The following is a 16,680-nucleotide window of genomic DNA, read 5'->3' on the forward strand; positions in this document are numbered from 1 at the left end:
CTGAAAACTGGTTCAGTCCCAGATTTAGGGCAGGGGGGCGGGTTCCTCGCACGGGGGGCACAAAATAATAAGGATAATAATAATACCTATATTTATACGGGTTCCTCCTGAGAAGATCCCTAAAAAAAGCAACTGCACCAAAAAGGAATTATTGTGAAAATAAATTTTTTTGGGGGGGGTTCTTGTCCTTGCTCTGGTTGCTCCCATTCCAGGAGGGGCTGGGGTTGAGGGGGGCCGCTTGCTGTGAGAATTGCAAGTGGGGTGTCCCTAGTATGGGAGATGAGGAACATGGCAAGTGAGGCGACCTTTCCTGGGGGCCCTTTGCCCCCAGCTCAGCCTGCCCAGCCTGGGGCTCTGTGGGGCAATGGCTTCTGGCACCTCAGACCTCAGTTGCCCTCTCTGCAAAATGGGAAGAAGTGGCCTCACAGAGCCATTGCAAGGAGGAACTTGGCTTAAAAGTGCAACTCACTCGGCCGTACAAACCGCTGTGCAAATAAGTATAGATTTATTTCGTACTTGTTACTCCCAGCCGCCCACTGGCTCTCGCCCAAAATGTTCCCCAAATCCCTGCCAACTTCTGAACATGAGCAAACCTCTCCCCCACTTCAGATTCAGCCCTCCCCCTGGACCCCCCCATCATAACCATCCTCCACCGTCACCAAGAAAGCCAGTGTGGCCGAGGGGTTAGAGTGTTGGACAAGGACCTGGGAGACCCGGGTTCAAATCCTACCCCCAACTCCGCCATGAAGCTCTCTGGGTGACCTTGTGCCAGTCACTGCCTCTTGGCCTCACAGGGTCCTTGTGGGCGTTAAATGAGGACCAGGCACCGGGAGACCCCTACTGGATTTGAATCCGCTTTATAAACTGGTTCTCAGGAGTGGTTCTAACTTTAAGCTGCTGTTACTCTATTATTATTATTATTATTATTATTATTATGTTATTATTATTATTATTAATATTTGCATTCCGCCCTTCATTTGAAGATCACAGGGCGGCTTTTCCAACACATGACAGACTAGATGATATTGTTGGTGTTTACTGAATCTTAAATTATGCTTATTACTGTTCAGTTTCCACTGAAATGAGGTTGCATTTTAATGTTGTATTTCAATCTTGTTTTCTAAGCTGTATTTCAATCAATTTTTTTTATATTTGGTGTTAGCTGCTCTGAGCCCGGTCTTGGCTGGGGTATAAATAAAAGTATTTATTAATTATTATTATTATTGTTATTACATGTGACTAATAAATTTATTGATTTATTTAAAATGGCGACTAGGGACTGGGAGACCAGGTTTGAAATCCGTCCGCTCAGCCACGAAGCTCACCTGGGGGGCCAGCCCCTCTCAGCCTAACCTAGAGCCTCCTTCGCAGGGCTGGCGTCAGAATTAATCGAGGGCAGGTGGGGGGGACGCGAGAAAGTCACTTTGCGCTCCTTGGAGGAAAAAAAGTGGGATATAAACGCAGCGGGGAAGAGATATCCCACGGCGTTGGTGGTGGGTCCCACTCTCGTCTCCTGCCCCTCCCCGTCGAAAGGGCACCCCGAGGGCCATCTAGTCCAGCCCCCCGCCATGCAGGAATGCAGCTTCCCTCCCCAGTCTGGATACGAATCCATTTCTCAGCTGATCCGGCGTGGCGCCCCTTCCGCGCCAGGAGAGCCTCGACGGGAGCGCGTCCCAAGACCTCGCCCCCGCCCACCCGCCACGGCCACGCGCAGCCTCGCCTCCGCCCGGGACTTTCCCACGCCACCCGCGTGGCCGTCCGCTTCCCCCCCGCGCCTACCTGGTCCGTGTCCCCGACGAGGCTAAGGCGGAACCGGCCCCGTCGGATCTCCATCTCCAAGGCTGAGCCCCGCGCCACCGTCACTCGGCTGCGGTGGTGGCGCTGGAACATGGTGGGGCCGGGGCGGGGGGGGTGGATTCGTGCCGGGACTGGTCAGGTCTGGGCAGCGCACCGGGACCCGTCGGGTGGGCAGCCTCCGCAAGCGCCGCCAAAGGGACTTGGGCTCCGACGGCGGGCGGCCCCGGGCGCGAGTCCCACCTGGGCGGCCTTGAGCGGCGGGGGCGGCGCCGCAGCTGCTTCCGCGTCGCCCCGCCCCGTCGTGGGAGGCGAAGGCCGCCCCGCGGGCGCGGAGATGCGGCGGCTGGGCGCGGAGAGGACGGCGCAGGGGCGGGACGGGGCGCGGAGGGCGCGGGGGTCCTTCAGCCCCGGCCGGGACGCGCGACGGCACCCGACGGCACCTTCCGCCAGAGCGGGCGATCCTCCTCGGCGCCCCCGGCCCAAGCGTGGCTCTCAAGAAATGCTGAACTTATCCCTTAAAAAAATAGCAATAATTCAAGTTTAGAGGAAAAGAGCTTTTCTGGTGGCAAGAGTTGTTCGACAGGGCAGCAGTCTCCCTCGGAAGGTGGAGGTGTTTCAGCAGATGTTAGGGGGCCGCCCTCCAGGAATTCTTTAGCCACAGTTCCCGAATTCAGGGGGTTGGGCTAGATGATCCCACGGGTCCCTTCCAACTCTTCAATTCTATGGAACCCGACAATTGTGTGTCTGGATAGGCTTGCCCAAACAGAGACATTTTAAATAAAAAAATTCCTTCCAGTAGCACCAACTAAGTTTGTTCTTCGTATGAGCTTTCGTGTGCATGCACACTTCAGAAGGTCGCCGGTTCGAATCCCCGCGACGGGGTGAGCTCCTGTTGCTCGGTCCCTGCTCCTGCCAACCTAGCAGTTCGAAAGCACGTCAAAGTGCAAGTAGATAAATAGGTACCGCTCTGGCGGGAAGGTCAACGGCGTTTCCGTGCGCTGCTCTGGTTCGCCAGAAGCGGCTTAGTTCTGCTGGCCACATGACCCGGAAGCTGTACGCCGGCTCCCTCGGCCAGTAAAGCGAGATGAGCGCCGCAACCCCAGAGTCGTCAGTGACTGGACCTAATGGTCAGGGGTCCCTTTTAAGTTTGTTATTGGTATGAGCTTTCGTGTGCATGCAAAGTGTATCTGAAGAAGTGCGCATGCACACGAAAGCTCATACCAATAACAAACTTAGTTGGTCTCTAAGGTGCTACTGGAAGGAATATTTTTACTTTGTTTCGACTACGGCAGACCAACACGGCTTCCTACCTGTAACTAGAGACATTTTAAGCAGGCGTCGAAAAGAGCGCAGTGCAGGCACTTGCCTGATGTCAACAGGCAGGGAGTTACAAAGTGTTGTAATAAATGAAAATATTTATTTCTTACAAACGCGGAAAAGGATATTGTGTGGCCCCTGTCAAAGGGCCGGTTCTGCAGATCGAAGCATCTGAGGGGCCACATTCATGTGGTGTGCCTGAGATTCCCTCGGGGTTCTTGCTCCCCCTTTATTTTTAGGGGGGCAGTTTAATTTCTCCCCAGGGAGGCAGGATGTTGGGGGCCTCTTGGGGGCGCTTCTCTATTCGAAGTCCCAGGGGTGCCAATGCCTTACTTACACAGAAGCATTCAAGGTCCTCGGAAGCTGTGGGGTGGAGGTCCTGCCAGGGCTGTCTGCCAAAAGGGATGAGGAAGAGTCTCTGTGGCTCAAGGCTGCAGCTGGCGGGAAGGGGGGGCAGACAGATGCCAGGAGCCTCTGAGCAGAGACTGGCACCGAGGAAACACACATGGGGGGGGGCCTTCAGGCATGTGCCAGCGCTTCTGTGTTTGGGATCAGGGCCAAAAGCAAGTCGAGGCTTGGTTTGGGCCTTTTCCTTTGGACTTGGGGTGGGGGTTATAGGAAGGAGGGAGCCCTTCAACTCGCCTCCCGTGGAGGTTTTGAAACGGAGGTTGGGTGGCCGTCTGTCAGGGATGCTTTAGTTAGAATCCCAGAATGGTTGAATTGGAAGGGACCCTGCGGGTCATCTAGTCCAACCCCCCCTTGGCAGGGGGTTGGACTCGATGGCCCTTGTGGTCTCTTCCAGCTCTGTGATTCTATGATTCTATGACATGCAGGAATCTCAGTACAGGGGGGGGGGGGGTTGGACTGCATGACCATTGGGGATCCCTTCCCAATGCCATCTATTTATTTATTAGATTTCATTCAAGAATCACAAGATAGAAACGCAAAACCACGTACCATAACAGCAAATGAAAACAATACACACAGGCACATGCACACGGTCTAAAAGGGCACAGATTGTTTGATTTGCCTAATTTAAATTAAATTAAAGTTCATTTAATTAGCGAAAGGCCTGGGAGAAGATGAACATTTTTCTCTGGCTCTTAAAGACATATAATGAAGGCACCAGCCAAAGTTTGCCAAATGTCCCTGGGGGGAGAATTCCATAGACAGGGAGCCACTGCAGGAAGGGCCCTGTTCTCGCGTTGCCACCCTCTCGGGGAGGCGGCACATGAAGAACGGCCTCAGAAGATGATCTCAGGGTCCAGGTAGGTTCATATGGGAAGAGGCGGTCCTTGAGGTATTGTGGTCCTGAGCAGATTAAGGCTTCAGAGGTCAAAAGCAGCACTTGGAATTGGGCCCGGAAACTTATTGGTAGCCAGTGCAGTCTGGCAGTGCAGATGCTCAAACTGTCTTCCTCCGGTGAGCAACCTGGTCGCTTGGGCCTGAGAGGAAGGGGTGGTGGTCCTCAAATGGCAAGGGGCTCCCTCTGCAGAAGACTCTTCTTGCTCCATCCTTTTTTAAATTAATTTTCCATTTTACAATATACATTATAATTCAAACAATAATCATAATCTTATAGGATTCCCTGAAACCTCAGACTCCCCTCCCCCCTTCCATGGGTTTCATTGTCAGTCTTCTTCTACCCCATCATATAGTTTCTCCACCTTTCTTTAAAAATCCATTTTGATCTTAGTTTTTGTTACATTACCAGTGTTGTTATAATCCTGCCAAAGTTTTTAGTTGTTTACAGTGTTCTCTTAAATAACTTACAAATTTTTCCTATTCCTTATTAAAGTTTCTATCTTCCTGGTTTCTGATTTTCCCGGTCATTTCCGCCATTTCGGCGTAGTCCATCATATTTATCAACCATTCATCTCTGGTCGGACTTCGTCTTCTTTCCACCTCTGGGCCACTGCTGTCACTGCATACATGAATAGTCTTTTCTGCTCCTTTGGTATTTCTGCATCTAAAATCTTCTTGCTCCATCTTTTGTTGTTGTTGTTTAGTCGTTTAGTCATGTCTGCCTCTTTGTGACCCCCTGGACCAGAGCACGCCAGGCACTCCTGTCTTCCACTGCCTCCCGCAGTTTGGTCAGACTCATGCTGGCAGCTTCGAGAAAACTGTCCCACCATCCCGTCCTCTGTCGTCCCCTTCTCCTTGTGCCCTCCATCTTTCCCAACATCAGGGTCTTTTCCAGGGAGTCTTCTCTTCTCATGAGGTGGCCAAAGTACTGGAGCCTCAGCTTCAGGATCTGTCCTTCCAGTGAGCACTCAGGGCTGATTTCCTTCAGAATGGAGAGGTTTGAGCTTTTTGCAGTCCATGGGACTTTCCAGAGTCTCCTCTAGCACCAGAATTCAAAAGCATCAATTCTTCAGCGATCAGCCTTCTTTGTGGTCCAGCTCTCACTTCCATACATCACTACTGGGAAAACCATGGCTTTTACTATACGGACCTTTGTTGGCAAGGTGATGTCTCTGCTTTTTAAGATGCTGTCTAGGTTTGCCATCGCCTTTCTCCCAAGAAGCAGGCATCTTTTAATTTCTTGACTCCTGTCACCATCTGCAGTGATCATGGAGCCCAAGAAAGTAAAATCTCTCACTGCCTCCATTTCTTCCCCTTCTATTTGCCAGGAGGTGATGGGCCCAGTGGCCATGATCTTCGTTTTTTTGATATTGAGCTTCAGACCATATTTTGCGCTCTCCACTTTCACCCTCATTAAAAGGTTCTTTAATTCCTCCTCACTTTCTGCCATCAAGGTTGTGTCATCTGCATATCTGAGGTTGTTGATATTTCTTCCGGCAATCTTAATTCCGGCTTGGGATTCATCCAGCCCACCTTTTGCATGATGAATTCTGCATATGAGTTAAATAAGCAAGGAGACAATATACAGCCTTGCCGTACTCCCCCAAAGTGCCACAGTCCAGCCACATTAGGCTTCTTCAGGGAGTGAATCGTAGCATTGGAAGGGATCCCAAGGGTCACCGCCTGCAATGCACTCTGCTTATGCTCTGGGGCACCCTTATTTTTGGGGATGTCATGTACTCCCTGCTGGCGAAGATAAATCCGTAACGCCTTAAGGCCGAGTTCCAGCAGGGAGCCTGGCGCACCGCTCCCTGCCGCGGGCACGCGGGCGCGCCTCCGCCTGCGCGGCCCTCCCTTCTGAGCGCAGGGGGAGCCCCTTCCCGTCCGGCCCGCCCAGAAAAGCCAGACACGCAGAAGGCGGGCCGGGAAAACCCCGGCGGGGCAGCGGGGATGACCCAGCCGCTCCCAGGCTGCGCAAGAGCTCCCGCGGCTTGCGCAACCTTGCGCCGCTCTCCGCCCGCGGGCGCCCCGTCGGAGCCTGCTGGAGAGAAAGCCGTCGGCCCGGATCCGAAAGAGCGAGCCTCCTCCTCCGCCCCGCCGGGTGGAAGGAGACGCGCAGCTACACCAGCCTCAGCGCGGCCACTTACTCACGAGTAAGCCCCGCTGGATGTATGGAAGTGAGAGCTGGACCATCAAGAAGGCTGATCGACGAAGAATGGATGCTTTTGAATTCTGGTGCTGGAGGAGACTCTTGAGAGTCCCATGGACTGCAAGAAGATCCGACCTCTCCTTTCTGAAGGAAATCAGCCCTGAGTGCTCACTGGAAGGACAGATCCTGAAGCTGAGGCTCCAAGACTTTGGCCACCTCAGGAGAAGAGAAGACTCCCTAGAAAAGACCCTGATGTTGGGAAAGATGGAGGGCACAAGGAGAAGGGGACGACAGAGGACGAGATGGTGGGATAGTGTTCTGGAAGCTACCAGCATGAGTTTGACCAAACTGCGGGAGGCAGTGGAAGACAGGAGGGCCTGGCGTGCCCTGGTCCAGGGGGTCACAAAGAGGCGGACACCACTAAACAACAAAAACAAAGGGTTAAAATCGTAGAGTCGGAAGGGACTCCAAGGATCATCTAGTCCAGTGTTTCCCAAACTTGGGCCTCCAGCTGTTTTTGGACTACAGTGCCCATCATCCCTGACCACTGGTCCTGCTAGCTAGGGATGATCGGAGTTGTAGTCAATAATCAGCTGGAGACCCAGGTTTGGGAAACTGATCCAAGCCCCTGCAATGCAGGGATCTCAGCTCAAGCATCCATGACAGATGGCCAGCCATGCACTGCTTAAAATCCTCCAGGGAAGGAGAGGCCACAACCTCCAGAGGGAAACCATTCAGCTGTTAGTGTCAGAAAGTTCTTCCTGCTGTTCAGTCTGATTCTCTTTTCTTGTAACTTGAAGCCATTGGCTCGGATCCTGCCCCCTGGAGCAGGAGAAAACAAGCTTGTTTCCTCTTCATGAGACTGCCCTCCAGATATATCTCCTTGTCTCTAGGCTAAACACACCCAGTTTCTTCACCCCTTCATCCTAAGGCTTGTTTTCCAGACCTTTGATCATCTTGGTCTCCTTCCTCTGGACACGTCTCAGCTTGTCAACCTTCTTAAATTGTGGTGCTCAGAACCGGACACAGGATTCCAGGCATGGTCTGACCAAGGCAGGATAGAGAGGGACTCTTGACTTCCCTTGATCTGAACACTAGACTTTGGTTGGTGCAGCCTAGAATAGCATTTGCTATTTTTGCTGCAGCATCACACTGTGGACTCGTGTTCAGCTTGTGGTCCACTAAGACACCCAGATCCTTTACACATGTACCACTGGCAAGCCATGTGTCTCCAACGTTTGAGATGTGTCAAGAGAGGTGCCAACAGAGGGGGAAGCCTCCAGATTATGACAGTTGCCTCCCCTGCTTCTCTTATAAGAAAGAACCCAGCCGATCAAATTACAGGAATTGGTGGAGATGGCTCAATTGTCTAGCAAACTCAGAGAAATCTCCAAGCAACAATTTGCGGAAAAATGGGGTGGTTATAGAAGCTATGTTCAAAAATACAAGAATAGTTTTGACTCCGTGCTAGCATTCGAGTGACAAAGGAAGTAAAAGGAGGTGGACAACAATTAAGGATCTATTCTGTTTTCTGAATGTATTGGAAAATTTATATAGAAAGGTCTATTGTTTTGTGTACATTCGATTGTAAGTTAAAATGTATGCGAAGGGACTTGACAGGAAGTCAAAGTTGAAGAAAAGATTTTGTAAGATAAAAGAGGAAAAAATATTTACTTTCATTATTATCATTTCCCCCCCTTTTTTGTGTGTTTTGTATGAAATGTTTGGGAGGAAATAAGACGGCAAATAACAAATAAACTAAATATTGACGTATGTAATTTTTATTTTTCAATTATATTTTGTGGTGGTATGGTTGAATGTTTTTGGGGGTTTTTTGGTAACATAAAATCATTCAATAAAAATTATTTTAAAAAGAAAGAAAGAAAGAGGGAAAGAACCCAGCCAGCTCAGCTTCCTTTCAGTTCCAGGCCTGCAGGCTCCATTTTTTATTTCCACGCCTTTTTATTCGCGAGCGCTTTAGTATTTCATGTTTTCCACAGTGCTGAGAACCAGCTCCCAGCTGAGCTTCTCTGCTGAGTTGAAGCCCTGGCCTCCCCTGTAGCTTTGCCCACCTGGGAAATGGGAACTTTTCCAAAGTGCCTCGGGAGCTCTTGGCGCGAGTTAACGTTCAACCTACCAGCGTCGTGTCTGAGCATGTTTTCCCGCTTGCCTGCTTTTGGGCCCTGAAATTCCTGCTGGAGCTTTTCCCTTTTCCGTCATGACTGTGTTGCAAATAAACAAATCTGGGGGGAATAAGAGCGGATTGCAAAACTGGCCCTCCCTTTCACAGCCCTTTGCCACACAAAACTAGTTAATTCTGAAATTTCTCGTGAAACCTGCATGCCCGGTGCAGTTTAGAAGGATGCCTGGCCCTAATGGCATGTCTACACCTCCGTGGGGATGATTGTGGGGCCAAACTATCGAGTTCCTGCTTTCAGGACAGAGAGAAAAGGTCCTGCTTTTTCCAGGTACCAGAATTTTGCTCCAGATCACTGCACCCTGGTTGCCACCCCCCCACCCCACCCCCCGGCTGTATGCTTGTGTGAAGGTGCATGAAGTGTAACTGATGGCAGAAAAACCTGCTGTTCTCCTTTTGATGTTAATAAAGATAAAGCAAAAGGAACTCTGTGTGTCTCCCTTCTCCACAAGATTCCGACTCTCTGGGCAGTGGTTTTCAACACCAGGGCTGCTTTAAGAGATAAACTTGGTAACACCATGGACTATCAAATGCCTACAATGTTTAGAATACATGTCCCTTTTTTACTGGTCTTAAAGGTAAAGGTAAAGGGACTCCTGACCGTTAGGTCCAGTCGCAGACGACTTTGGGGTTGTGGCGCTCATCTCACTTTACTGGCCGAGGGAGCTGGCATTTGTCCGCAGACAGTTTTTCTGGGTCATGTGGCCAGCATGACTAAGCCGCTTCTAGTGAACCAGAGCAGCGCACGGAAACGCTGTTTACCTTCCCGCCGGAGCGGTACCTATTTATCTACTTGCACTTTGACGTGCTTTTGAACTGCTAGGTTGGCAGGAGCAGGGACCGAGCAACGGGAGCTCACCCTGTCCCGGGGATTCGAACCGCCGACCTTCTGATTGGCAAGTCCTAGGCTCAGTGGTTTAGACCACAGTGCCACCCGCGTCCCTTACTGGTCTTACTACGTCTTTAAATGAGCTGTGATGTATTCCTCTGAACTCTGATGACAGAAAGAAAAAGGAGCCCCTGGACTGAATCTCTCTGCTCTGGGTTTTGATTTCTGAACCAAGTGACAACCCAGTCTCACCAGTCCCGGGGTGATGCAAACCTCCTCTGTAGGTTAACATTACGACCCAGAATTTCCCCTCGGAAATGAAAGCTCTTTGTCTCTTAGTCCTTGTCCGAAATGACTGGAACGAAGGTTCCATGAAGATTAATTTTGTGGAGGTTTGAGGGATGGGCTTTGCATCAGCATTTAGCTGACCCTTGAGAGAATTTCCCCTTCGAAATCAGATTAGCTGATGGAGGTACTGACCTCCCTTTGTAGTGTGACTTGGCTTAGTCACCTGGTGTCAACTGTCTGCTTTGCTTTGGAGACACATGGTCTGCTTCTGACTGTCTGTCTGGTGTCCAGCCAGTGAACTGGCTGAGGCATTTATATCTCCCCCCACCCCAGCTTCTCAGTCCTACCCAAAACAGCCCAAAGTTTTCTTTCCTCTCCCTCCAATCACAGAATCATAAAATAATAAATAACAAGATGAAAGATGAAAAATATTTTTTAATAATTCCAGTGGCACCTTTAAGATCAACTAAATATAAGCTTTCAAGGTATGAGCTTTCGTGTGTAATACACACTTCGTCAGATACTCTGAAGCAGAGGTCACTTCAACCTTATAAAATCATAAAATTAGGGTAAGTTAGAGTTGGAATGGAGGTTATGTAGTCCACTGCGCCACCAGGCAGGAATCAGAGCTGGGTTCTGAATATCTCTTGCGAAAAGAACTCTACAGTACTTTACGGTCAAATATTTCCCAGTCATTTTTGTAACCATGTGAGGAGCAACCTTTTAAGGGACTTGTAAGGGACTGGACGTGGGACGCGGGTGGTTCTGTGGGTTAAACCACAGAGCCTAGGACTTGCCGATCAGAAGGTTGGCAATTTAAATCCCCGCAACAGGGTGAGCTCCCATTGCTCGGTCCCTGCTCCTCCCAACCTAGCAGTTCAAAAGCACGTCAAAGTGCAAGTAGATCAATAGGTACGGCTCCGGCGGGAAGGTAAACGGCGTTTCCGTGCGCTGCTCTGGTTCACAAGAAGAGGCTTCGTCATGCTGGCCACATGACCCGGAAGCTGTACGCCGGCTCCCTCGGCCAATAAAGCGAGATGAGCGCTGCAACCCCAGAGTCAGCCACGACTAGACCTAATGGTCAGGGGTCCCTTTACCTTTACCTTTACCTTTACCTTAAGGGACTGGACAATTTTTTAATTTTTTTTTATAGATTTCGACTGTGTCAGACCAACACAGCTACCTACCTGAATCTTGTAAATGTCTCGTTCTTCTAGAGGCACCTCTTTGCCTCCTCATCAGCCGAACCCTTGTCTGCCGCACCTGAGCCCATTTAAATGAAGGGGTTAAGAAGGTGTGCCGAACTTGGCATCAGACCAGGCTGTGAGGCAGCTGGATTGAGAGAGGAAGGTTCTCAGGATGGCCCAGAAGGGATGAAAAGGATCCCTTCCTGGAAGAGTCAGAGGCGGCTGTTGGCTGAATGCGTTCTCCACATGCAGAGGAAATAGACCTGGGATGGGAAATCCCATAGCTGTGCTTCCAGGTAGAAAACATGCTGGAATCATTGAGCCAGGCATCAGATGTATCCAGCACAAAAGAGCTCTTGTTGTTGTTGTTGTTTAGTTGTTTAGTCGTGTCCGCCTCTTCGTGACCCCCTGGACCAGAGCACGCCAGGCCCTCCTGTCTTCCGCTGCCTCCCGCAGTTTGGTCAAACTCATGTTCATAGCTTTGAGAACACTGTCCAACAATCTCGTCCTGTTGTCCCCTTCTCCTTCTGCCTTCCATCTTTCCCAACATCAGGGAGTCTTCTCTTCTCCGGAGGTGGCCAAAGTCTTGGAGCCTCAGCTTCAGGATCTGTCCTTCCAGTGAGCACTCAGGGCTGATTTCCCTAAGAATGGAGAGGTTTGATCTTCTTGCAGTCCATGGGACTCTCAAGAGTCTCCTCCAGCACCAGAATTCAAAAGCATCCATTCTTCGGCGATCAGCCTTCTTGATGGTCCAGCTCTCACTTCCACAAAAGAGCTCTAGGGGGCTGGAATAGATGAACCTTTAGGTCCCACCCAAATCGACAATCCTTAAGCTGAGGTCCAGGCTATCTGAAAGACCACCTGTCCTTATAGGAACCTGCTCAGCCTCTGAAATCCCACCCCCCTCACAGGACATGGGACAGGGCCTTCTTGGTGGTGGCTTCTCGCAGGCAACTTTGGATCTCCCTGCCGAGAGATTTCAGATTGGCTCCCTCCTTGCTGTCCTTCTGCCGGCCGGTGAAGACCTTTCCATTCCAACTCATTTTGAGGAAAGGGCTGGTCTTATTATATTATTTTAATTCTGTTAGTGTTTCTTCACACGTTAATGATGATCTTTTAAATATTTTTGGCTTGTTTTATTTTATCTGTGTAAGCTGCCTTGTGTCCCAGACTGGGGGGTGGGATATAAATAAATATAAAAACAATACAGTTCTATGATTCTTATGTTCTGGGGCAGGGGGCTCGTGTGGGGTGGTCTTCATTACCCTTTGGGTTCCTTCCAGGGGCTCTGGATCAAGAATGCCTCTCCCTCGGGGACAATATCTGCAACACCTGCAGTTTCAGAGCCAGCCTGAAACATTTTCTCGTTCCACAAGCAGCTCCGCCACGTTTACTCCTTTGTAGAGGATGCAGGATCAGGCCAAGGCGTGGGTGGTCTGTGTGGGGCGCAACCATAGCATCGTCTTGCATCATTGGAAGGGATCCTGGGACCATCCGGATGGTTGCCGTCTTGCTTTTGGGTGGGGAGACTGAGACGCTGCCAAGTTTTGAGGCTGCCCCTCTGAGACCACCTGCTGATTTCTGGGCCCCCTTCCAAGGAGCTCCTGGGGCTGTGGGGCTGTGTCAGTCCTGGGGGGCAGGAGCTTCCCAGTGCTGGTGGGAGGGGGGTATTTATACCCCGCCCATCTGGCTGGGTTTCCCCAGTCACTCTGGGTGGCTTCTAACAAAAGATTAAAAATACATTAAAACATCAGTCATTATGTCTTTTCAGATGTCTTTTAAAAGTAAAATAGTTGCTTATTGCCTTGACATCTGATGGGAGAGTGTTCCACAGGGCGGGCGCCACCACTGAGAAGACCCTGTGCCTGGTTCCCTGTAACCTCAATTCTTGCAGGGAGGGAACCACCAGAAAAGCCCTTGGAGCTGGACCTCAGTGTCCGGGCAGAACGATGGGGGTGGAGATGCTCCTTCAGGTATACTGGGCTGAGGCCGTTTAGGGCTTTCAAGGTCAGCACCAACACTTTGAATTGTGCCCGGAAATGTCCTGGGAGACAGGTGTGCATTGTGGGGTTTCCGTGAAGAAGAAGAAGAAGAAGAGTTTGGATTTGATATCCCACCTTTCACTCCCTTTAAGGAGTCTCAAAGCGGCTAACATTCTCCTTTCCCTTCCTGCCCCACAACAAACACTCTGTGAGGTGAGTGGGGCTGAGAGACTTCAGAGAAGTGTGACTGGCCCAAGGTCACCCAGCAGCTGCAGGTGGAGGAGCAGGGAAGCGAACCCAGTTCACCAGATTACATGACTACCGCTCTTAACCACTACACCACACTGTGCTTCTCTGTTTTCCGGGGCTTCTGCTGGGAGTCCGCCTGGCCAGGCTGGTGTTGGGCTTGGGCCAGAGTCCGGCCTCGCTCCACAAGCGGAGGTGGTTTTTTTTTGGGGGGGGGGAGTCTGGTGCCCTTTGGGGTTTGTCTCCATTTGCTCATCCGGTTTGGTGCAGCAGAAAGTTCCTTTGGCAGAAAAGTGGGACTTCCTGCCTGGGCCCAGCAGGAAAGGGAGACTCAGAAGAGCCCCTGGGCTGGATCAGGCCAGAGTCCTGTTCCCCCGGGGGCCAAAGGGAAGCCCCAAAGCAGGATTGGAGCTCAAGAACAGCCCCCCTCCCCCCAACTTTTCCAGCCGCTGGGATTCAGGAGAGTTGCAGATTCCGACTGCGGAGGCCGAGGCGTCCTGGCGAGGAGCCACTGACAGCCCTCCATGAATTTGTCCTCTTTTGAAGCTGATGCCTGCACAGGGGGATTTTCTGCCTGTGGGACTCCCTGCCTCATGGGGGACAGGGAATGGTTTAGGTTTGCTTTGATGAAACTCTGTCAAACGCCACACCCCTCAAGGATGCTGTGAAGAAGGGACCAAGCCCTCCCTGAGTCTCAGGCAGGTGGGCAATGGCAAAGCAGCAACGGAAAAGAGTCTGTGCTGGTGTTTCTTATTGCTAACAGGATCTTCTGAAGCACCGGCCAATCTGCCTTTTCCTTGCATCGCCCCCTGAAAGCAGGAGTGGGAAACCTCTGTCAGCCTGAGGGCCACTTTCCCTTGAAATAAAAAAAGTAAGGTCTTATATATATAATAAATGTTCATAAATGTACCAACCAAGCGCGTACATAGATCAGCACAGGAAGACCGTCCTGAAACCATTTTGACTTCCAAACTGACCAAATGTTTTCCCTGCAAGGAGGGAGGGAGTGAGGAATTGGGAAATCACCATCTCAAAGGAATGGCCAGACTACCAGGAAAGGAAATCAGATAAGGCATTATCAGATAACCTGGCAGACAGGAAAAACAACAACATTCACATTTCTTTTGTAGACCACCTTTTCCGTGATGTAGGTATGATGTATCTGGGGGGTGGTCTTGGGTTACGCCCCTTCTGTGATGTATGTGTGATGTATGGAGGGGTGGTCTTGAGCTCCAGAGCAGGGAATTTAAAATGTCTATATAAGGGCAGGCACACCTTTGTTCTGGGTCCTCCTCCCTCCTGCTTGTAAGGGGAGCCCCCTGTTGCAACAGATCAATAAAGATCAAGCTTACTAGCTGCTTTGCTTCTCAATATTCTCTGGTTGGCCTCTGTTATTTTCTCCTACTGACGGAGAACCTACAATGGACTCTACAAGGGTTCTTGTGTCCCCCATAAGGGAATGAGGGCAGATTTTGTTTATTACAGTTTATTATGTATCTGTCTATGTTTTCCTACTGTAAACTGCCCTGTGATTCTTGCACAAAGGGCACTATAGAAATTCAATATATAAATAAAAACCAGAACTTCTCGGGAGGTTGTGGTCTCTCCTTCCTTGGAGGTTTCTCAGCACAGGCTGGGTGCCACCTGCCATGTATGATCTAGCTGAGATTCCTGCATTGCAGGGGGTCAGACTAGATGATCCTGGGGGTCCCTTCCAACTCTCCCATTCATTGGGGTTCTTTCAGCAGAGGTTTCTGGGCCGCCTGTTAGGGGTTCTTCAGTTGCGCTTCCTGCATTGGACTAAATGGCCCCTGGGGATCCCATACAGTTCTCCCCCGTGGCTGTTCCCAGTTGGGACTGGAGAGACCAGCTGAAGGGAGGAGATGGAGGCCTCTGGCAGGGGAGCAGAGCAACGTGGCTGCCAATGAAGGAATGGGTTTCCCAAACCCCAAAACCTGACTGTGCAGTCAGCCTGAAACGGGCCCCAAAATCCCCATTTTTCCTTCTCCAAGGGAGCATTTCTAAAATGCATTAACCTGAACTCTTGAGCCAAGGAATAAACAGAAACCCGGCTGTATAAACAAGTGCTCAAAGCCCTCTCCTTTATCAGTCCATGACGGCAATGGATGACCTTGTCAGTTCCGAGTGGAGCAGGGATGGCACATCTGGGTCTTATCTTACATCCTGACCACACTGAGACACAGACCTTGTCAGCCCGGGAACAGCGCCAGGATTGCTCTTAGAGTTGGTGACCTTCTTACCCCAAGATAAGGAATACAGGAACAGGAACACCCTTTTATGGTCAAGAGTGCAGGAACAGGAATATCTGTTTATGGTCATGGATGTCAACTTACGTGTATAAGCTGACGTGGCTGGATTCCTGGGGAAGGGGGGAGAGGGTGCCTGGAGGATATATATACTGCATGAAATTTCTCATTTCTTTGGACTTGCTGTGAACTGACCACGCAAGTGCCTTTCTGCTGCTCTAGAGAGGAGAAATAAAGATCTCGTTCTCTGAACCAAACCTCGGTGTCATTTGACTTCCTTCCTCCCATGCGGGAGCAACGCAGAGCCCACCAATCGGTAAAGTCTAATAAGGCTACACTGCCACTCCAGCTCTGGGTGTGGTGCCTGGTGGCGGTCAGCTGCGAGGCGCCGAGTGCAGATCCTGCGCCAGGGACTCACTTGGCTGCCGGCTGGAGCTTCTGGGGCGCTGCGCCCTTGCATGGAAGCAGGCCGGTTAAGAAGGGTGGAAAGAAGAGAAGGAGGAAGAAGCAGCCGTGTCGAAAGCAACGAACGCATTCCAGTGGTTTTGCTATTTTGTTTTGCTATTTTGTCTGAATTATTTACTTGGGCTTGTATCTTGTATTTTATTCTGTGAACCCCCCTGTGATCTTTGATTCATTATTATTACTATTTATTGAATTTATATGCCGCCCTATACCCGGAGGTCTCAGGCCGGTTCACAGAAAGGACCAACATAAAAACCACAATATATATAATCAAAATAAAAACAACAACACAATAACACCCTCCCCCTCCCATATTTTATTTTTTTAAATAATTTTTATTAATTTATTTCTTTATAAGACAGTATTTCCATCAGTACAATAACAAACAAATATACTCTTTTCTCTGCCAAGCTTGTGACTTCAACAGGTTTTTTGTTGAAGTCTTTCTAATGCACTTTAAATCTTCAACTTCTGACCTTTATGTCCTTATAGTCAACTCTGCTCTTTGGTCTAGATTTTAAAAAATAACAATATTGTTACAGGATTTCTTTCAGTCCCACTAATGAAAAAAGAGTCATCTTTTAAAAGGGCATAGGGTATGCGGTATATAAATTTAATAAATTAATAGCAAATTAATAACGGCACGGGGTT

At 50.1% G+C, this 16,680-nt stretch overlaps 1 protein-coding gene across 2 annotated transcripts in view; it reads right to left on the reverse strand.

Annotated features, from left to right (window-relative positions):
- RTKN (rhotekin) overlaps positions 1 to 1,957 on the reverse strand; it is a gene marked incomplete at its 3' end in the record, with an annotated part of 35,136 nt that extends 33,179 nt beyond the window's left edge. Inside the window, exon 1 of one of the 2 annotated variants that reach the window (XM_081020876.1) lies at positions 1,780 to 1,957. In XM_081020876.1, coding sequence (XP_080877002.1) covers positions 1,780 to 1,890 — 111 coding nt within the window. In that variant the 5' untranslated portion in view covers positions 1,891 to 1,957. The remainder of the gene's footprint in view (positions 1 to 1,779) is intronic. The other variant, XM_081020879.1, reaches the window with a different exon arrangement.
- Positions 1,958 to 16,680: the final 14,723 nt, after the last annotated feature.

This window comes from Podarcis pityusensis (genome assembly GCF_964106645.2).
Source record: "Podarcis pityusensis genome assembly, chromosome: 9".
Classification (NCBI taxonomy): Eukaryota; Metazoa; Chordata; class Lepidosauria; order Squamata; family Lacertidae; genus Podarcis; species Podarcis pityusensis.